Genomic DNA, 6,437 nt, shown 5'->3' on the forward strand with positions numbered 1-6,437 from the left:
TAACCCCTTTAAAAAAGGGCAAGTCTAAATAAAATTATCTTTTTGTGAAACACTGTGAGAGAAAGTCATAGGCTTACTGGAAAATTTTTCTGGTGTGAGTCGTAAAATTACAGTTTGAGGTTGTAAATTTACAACCTCCTAGTCTCGACTTGGAATTGGTCGACAAGCAACAGTTGGTTTTCGCAAATTTACAACATATTTCGCAAATAAAACTTACTACAAATGTTATAAATTTCGAAGATATTTTTCTCAGTGGATAGTACTTTGGATATTGCAGTCGTTACCAAGGCACTTACCAGCGCGACTGCGACTGCGACTACGGCGAAGAGAATGAAAGTTTTGGAAGCCATTGCTGCAAGGTGAGAAGTCAGATTGGTCACTGATACGTCTTTGGCTGAGAGCTGATGGTTTTATAGGAGGAGGCGGTCCTCTCAGTGCAGTGATCTTGCTGTTTGCTTAGACCACTTCAAATCGTCGAAGTATTATTCACTTAAAAACAGGTGTCCATTACTTTGCACCTCACAATCACACTCCTACTGCAACAGCTGTGCATTTTTCTGAATGTGTAGAGCTGGCTGCCTAACTAACAGGTGGTAGTTATTCAAAAAATTGCCAATTTTGAGAGAACAAACACCCGTTTTCCAAAATGATGGAGACTTGAAAGATGCTTCTGATGCCCCAAAGTCAGTAAAAAGAAGCAGTCGCGAGCGTAGCGAGCGAAAACATTTTGGAAACTATGTTTTAAAATTGGGACCAAAAACTACGTGAAAAGGGAAATTATAAAAGTCATCGCGAGCGAAGCGAGCGAAAAAAAATTCTGAAAAATACGAATTAAAATTGTGACTAAATCTAAGTAAAGTAACACAAGAAGTCACCATTACCGCAAGCGAAACAAGCTCAGAAAAAAAATCTGTGACGTAAAATCTTGTGACGCACGGAGGAAGAAAAAAAAAGAATCTGCCAATTTAAGAGCTTTCATAAGTAAAAAGTATCAGGTTTATCTAGTGGTGTACAAAAGTGAACGAAATTTTTCAATTCAGAATCAAAGAACGAAATATTTCACTAGTTGAAATGTTTCCTTGTTGCCTGACAATTTCAAAAAAAGACCTATATTTTTAAAAACTTTTTCTTTCCTCCTTATTTTGCCTTTACTCCCCTTCTTCCTCCTCTCTTTTCTCTTCTCCTCCTTTCTCCTTCTCCCTCCTTTCCCTTTCTTCTCTATTTGTTCGTGCTTCCGAAGGCTTGGGGGGGGGGGGGCAATTGCCCTAATTGCCCCAATGCCCCCCCCCCCCTGGTTCTAGCTCTGCGAGATGAAAACTGGTGCAAAATTTCAAACACACGGAGCAGTGTGCGGCAGTAGTTTGCCTGCGTATATCCCCCCCTTCAGGCCACGGAGGGGAGAAAACATTGTTCTACGTCAGCGTCGCGCCGAGAAGATTCTCGGAAGGTCACATGCAGATGCAGACTCTCTAGGGTCGGTTGTGTCTCGTTAGTGAAACAGAAACGTCGCTCGGTTTTCCTGCCCTCCCCACCATTCTTCTTCTCTCTCTCTCTCTCTCTCTCTCTCTCAGACAAAGACGCAGGAATACGGAGGTTAGCGAACGCCGCCGTCAGCCCAGCAGACGGCTGCACCCCATCCCACCTATTCCACTACAATCTACATTCTGACGACGACGAAGCGTCGAACACTCGGCCAGCTGCCGGCGTGCGAGGAGCGGACGCGCACCGTTTGTTCTCAAGGACGAGCCGCACAGACAGCTGCATCACTGGCAATGTAATTTGGTTTTCTACTCGCCCAGCCGCTTTAAGGCCCGGCTGCTGCCTCCGGCACCCGGCGGGCCACGCCCCCCAGAGCCAAAGCGGAGCGGAGCGCCTGCGAACGGCTGAATACCGACCCGCCAGGCAGCGCCGCCGGCCGGGCTGGCCTACGCTCGGGCTGGCAGGCGTCCCGGGCCCAGCGCGACGAGTTCCGCCCCGCCCCGCCCCGCCACTTTTCATTTATTCGCGCCAGGTCTGTACACGCCTGCTAAAGAAACATCAAACGCAGTGTATTTTAGGCGACTTGAAAATTAGCCTAATGAAGGGCAGCTAAGAGAGCAAAGGAACAAAATGAACAGGGAAATTGAAAATTAAAATGGAGAGAAAGTCTTTTAGCTTTTTGTATGCGTGCTCACAGCCATTGGGAAGTAGGGGGAGGGGTCTCAGGTGTGAAAGAAGAAAAAGGGATGGGGGAGGGTTAGGGTTAAAATGAGAAGTGTCGCGGAGAGCGAGAGCGAGAGAGAGAGAGAGAGAGAGAGAGAGAGAGGAGAAGGGGGTCCCAGCGGACTCATGGTGCGCCACACTATTAGGGAAAGTGCGACTGCGACCGCGTGGCCTCACGGCGGGGGACCGTGCGGCGCGCGCTCAGGTGGGGATGCCACGGCAGACGAGTCTGCGGGGAGCACCATCACCGTCATCAGAAGGACCGTGTAGAGTCCACGCGCCCCACCCCGCCACGCCACGCCACGCCTCGCCAACGTGGAGAGGCGGCCACATCCTTCACTGCTGCCTTCCTCTTGTGACGCGCCTGATGGGCGGTGGAGCTCCAAGTGAAAGGGGCCTTTCCGGCGGTGGTCCTCGCAGAGGTCATCTGCACGCCCAGCCCAGCCGAGCCCAGCCTAGCCCGGCGTAAACGACTGCCGCGTGTCCGCACTTTCGAGAGTCAAGGTGAGAAGCGGCAAAATAAAAACTAAAACCCCCAAGACAGCAGCAGCAACCTCAACGACAATAACAGCGACAACATACATGTAGATGGTGTGACGCTACGAGCCCTCATGTCTACCCTGTCCCTGACCGTGAAAAGTGTAATAAGGGTGTCGCAGAGATGACGAAGCGAACACGACTCCTGGAGGAGAAGAACTGGAGGGGGAGGAGAGGCCAGTAGCCCGGAGCGTAGGGGTGAGCACCACGCATAAGGAAACAAAATGGGCCATAAACACGGGAGTCAACCAGACCCGCTTCGCCAAGGAGGAAGGGGTAATAACGTGAAGGTCACACACATGGGCAGAGAGGCATTAAGATTGTGCCGAAGAGTATATGAGGAAGAGGGAGAGAATAGGGGAGAGTTAGCGGTGGGGGGGTAAGGGACAGTGAGTGAGCAAGATAGATCAAGAGAGAGGGTGAGCGAGAAAGAGAAAGAGAGGGGCGGAGGAAGAGAGGGCGGAGGAAGAGAGGGCGGAGGAAGGGAGAGAGGAGGAAGATGGAGGAGGGGAGAGAGAGAGAGAGAGAGAGAGAGAGAGAGAGAGAGAGAGAGGGAGAGAGAGAAGGATTGGAAGGGGTGCGGGCAAGAACCGCAGCGCGGCGACACGTGTGAGCCGCCCATTGTGATGGAGGGGGCGGAGCCATCCATCTCCATCAGGCTGATACGTGCGTGGCTAAAGTTCCCGAGCGGCTCGGCGGCTGCTCAAACCCCGCGCAGATAAAAGAGCCGCGGCGCGGTTCCCCCCACGCGCATCTTGACTGCACATATGTGAGAGGAGGAGCGAGTATGTACGGCCAATAAATAAGACACGGAGTACACGCGGTGAGAGACTGAGCTGCCACCATATCCGGTCGCGTTGGGCGCCAATAGTCATACGAGACGCGTGCTGACAATCTTCGGCCCCGGTGGTGGCAGTTGTTAAGACCGAATGAGAGAGAAGGGAGAGAGTGTTTTCAAAGTTGCCGAGAGTCAACATCCATTTAACGCTGACGCGCCCTCTTCTTCCTTCTCCTCATCCCTGCTTCTTTACTGTGGGTGGGCTGGGCAACCCCAAGCCTTCCACTCGGCTCTGCCCCGCCCCGCCCGGAGCGACCCAGCACTCAATTTGTCGGTGATGACATTCGCGCAAGGCAGCCACGACCCGCCACGCCACGCCCCACCACGCCCCGCCACGCCCCTACTCCGTCGTAGCCGCCCGCCACCAGGGCTTCGCTTTCATCAGAGGCTATCAGTATCCTGCATGCCAAGTGCCTGCCGCCCTGCTGCTGTTCGCTCCCACCACCCCTTGTCCCCCATCCGGCCGGCAGGAGCGCGGGGTGGGGAGGGGAGGGGCTCGTCAAACACCGTCTGCTCCGTCTGGATGGGGATGTGTTTGGTCCCCTGCGTCCAACAGGCCCGGGCCCGGGCGTCCAGCCATCGCCGATATGCGACGGCCATGAAATATGAAGACGGGTATTGCTGCCCCTCCGAGCCCCTCCTAGCTAGGAGGACTTTACTCGCAGCCCCAACCCAAATGACGTCGGTACAGCCGCAACAAAACTCTGTAAATCTAAATATTCTGGTTTCTACGTAAGTCCCCGTAAAATGGGCTCAGCATCTCCTGCATACAGCACACATGACCACCAACTCTCTTAAATTCAACGTAAAGACGCACATTATCGCATATTATTTTATTTGAGCGGGCCCTCGCATACAGAGCCTTTTTCAGCCCGTTCCAAGGGCGCGAGCTGTCCCCGAGGACTTTTCCACGATGAATGAGCTCGGGCGGCCGCCGGCGGTTTCCGACCGCCGCACGACGGCCACGCGCCACTCGCCCAGACTAGCGCCCGCGGCGGGGGCTCCACCACCCTGTCCTCCTTGTGGTTCGTTAGCACCCACTTCACCTCACCTCTCAAAGTTCACCGGGAGCGAAATCCCCCTCCCTCTTCTCCTCCCAACGACCGCCAACATGATTCTGGGATAAACATCCTTTAACCTCTGTCAGTTACACCACTCGACCGCCGGGCTTAATTTTAGACGTTTTTAAACGTGTCGCGCAGGACTGGTAAAACAGAATGTGACATTATGGTCACGTTCCGGGATGCACTCTCATCAGAAATCGTTTTGTGATGCATTTCCTCTGCAGAATGGTAACCGAACGCATCACAAAACGCATTATGACAAGGGAGTACATTATGCAACGTTTTCTAATGAGTACATCACAAAATGTGTTTCCAGTATTGCCACTGTGAAAAATATGTTCGTATACATGTACGATATATTTTGTTATTTACGTACCATTCACAAAACGTGTCGCACAAGTGCAACCTCTTACTCTAGCTCGCCATTCAGTTCCATGTCGATACGCAGTGCTTGCAAATTTACGACTTCGAATTGTACGACGTATCTTGCATGAGAAATTTTCCTGTACCCGGTGCTACAAATTTTCACAGCGTCCTTCCTGTCCGTCCGTATGTACGCTCTCGGACCTTTCACCACCACCAGCTCCGGACACTCCATACGTTTACACCGCGCTTGGGGGGGGGGGGGGGAGGCCCGTCGGCTACAGTCCCCGGCAGCCGGCCGGGCGACCGGTCCGGTCAGCACAACAAGTAGCTCTCTCTCCGCCCTCCTCGTCCCCCACGCCCTCCATGCGACGGGGCCTCTTGACCTCGGCCGCTTCACCGATAGTCTCTCACCCCCAACCCCTCGCCCCCAGCATCCCCGACACCACTACCCCGCGTACCCGCCGCCCTCGCCGTCGCACCGCCATGCAGCTAGCTCTCTGGGGCCTCGGGCTCCTCCTCAGCGAACACAAACTTTGGACCCCCTCCTCTCCTCCTTCTCCTGCCTGCAACCGATGTTAGGTTGCCGGGTAAAGTGGATTCACCAATCCCCCCCCCCCCTCTTCTCTCTCTCTCTCTCTCTCTCTCTCTTGCTCGCTTCTTTTCTCTCTCTCACACACAATGTGGATATTTACTCTGCGTGCCGCTCGCCCGCCTCCCCGGAAACACGCCCGCCGGAAATCTCATCGCGGGGCGGACGGGCCGGGGAGCGGCGGCGGTCTGGTCTGAAACGGAAAATGCCACCCCTCCCTCCCTCCCCTCTCTCTCTCGTCCCAACCTCCCCCAACACTGAACACACCGCGGCCCTCCCTTCTGCTTCTGTTTCCCTCAATTGAAAGTAATCGGAGCTCGACACGATGGCGAACAGGTGCACAAGGCGCGGGGGGCGTCGTAGCAGGGCATTTCTTCGCCAGCAAAAGCGGGCAAAAGTCCCCAATATATACCGTCGGCCGGGCCTTGCGCCCGCCTTCCTGTCCTCCAACACGAACGCCCCTGTACACAACGTGCAGGGCCCCCGTAATGAGAAAGCAGTGCTCCCCGCCGGCCGCCACTACTACGTCGTTTAGCGCCGACGCGCAGGTGGCCGCCGAGTAAATGAGGCCCAGAGAACGCAGCCGCGCGCGAAAATGCGCGCCCGCCGAACAAGTCTATAACGGGGTCACCAGCGTAGCACACACACACACACACACGATCACGATCTGCACCCATTACCTTCGGTACACACACTCTGCTGCTCAAGAGCGATTGGATAAGTGCTCAGCGTGTCGGCGCCAGACCCGCTCAGCCTCCGCGCGGCCCCCGCCTCCTCCTCCTCCTCCTCCATACAACTCCGGCAGCCCCATCCCACCGACCCCCTTTCCTTGGGGGTCCCC

The 6,437-nt window shown here is 54.6% G+C and overlaps 2 protein-coding genes across 2 annotated transcripts in view; both read right to left on the bottom strand.

Annotated features, from left to right (window-relative positions):
- Window positions 1–407, bottom strand: part of LOC113204925 (uncharacterized) — a 12,794-nt gene extending 12,387 nt beyond the window's left edge. Inside the window, exon 1 of the mRNA XM_052263872.1 lies at window positions 297–407. Within this exon, the coding sequence (XP_052119832.1) occupies window positions 297–350 (54 nt within the window). The 5' untranslated portion in view covers window positions 351–407. The remainder of the gene's footprint in view (window positions 1–296) is intronic.
- The window catches only part of LOC113204950 (uncharacterized), a 44,318-nt gene that overhangs the window by 32,808 nt on the left and 5,073 nt on the right, over window positions 1–6,437 (bottom strand). The window lies entirely within an intron of this gene.

Source organism: Frankliniella occidentalis, unplaced genomic scaffold (assembly GCF_000697945.3).
Source record: "Frankliniella occidentalis isolate FOCC.00 unplaced genomic scaffold, Focc_3.1 Scaffold14, whole genome shotgun sequence".
NCBI lineage: Eukaryota > Metazoa > Arthropoda > Insecta > Thysanoptera > Thripidae > Frankliniella > Frankliniella occidentalis.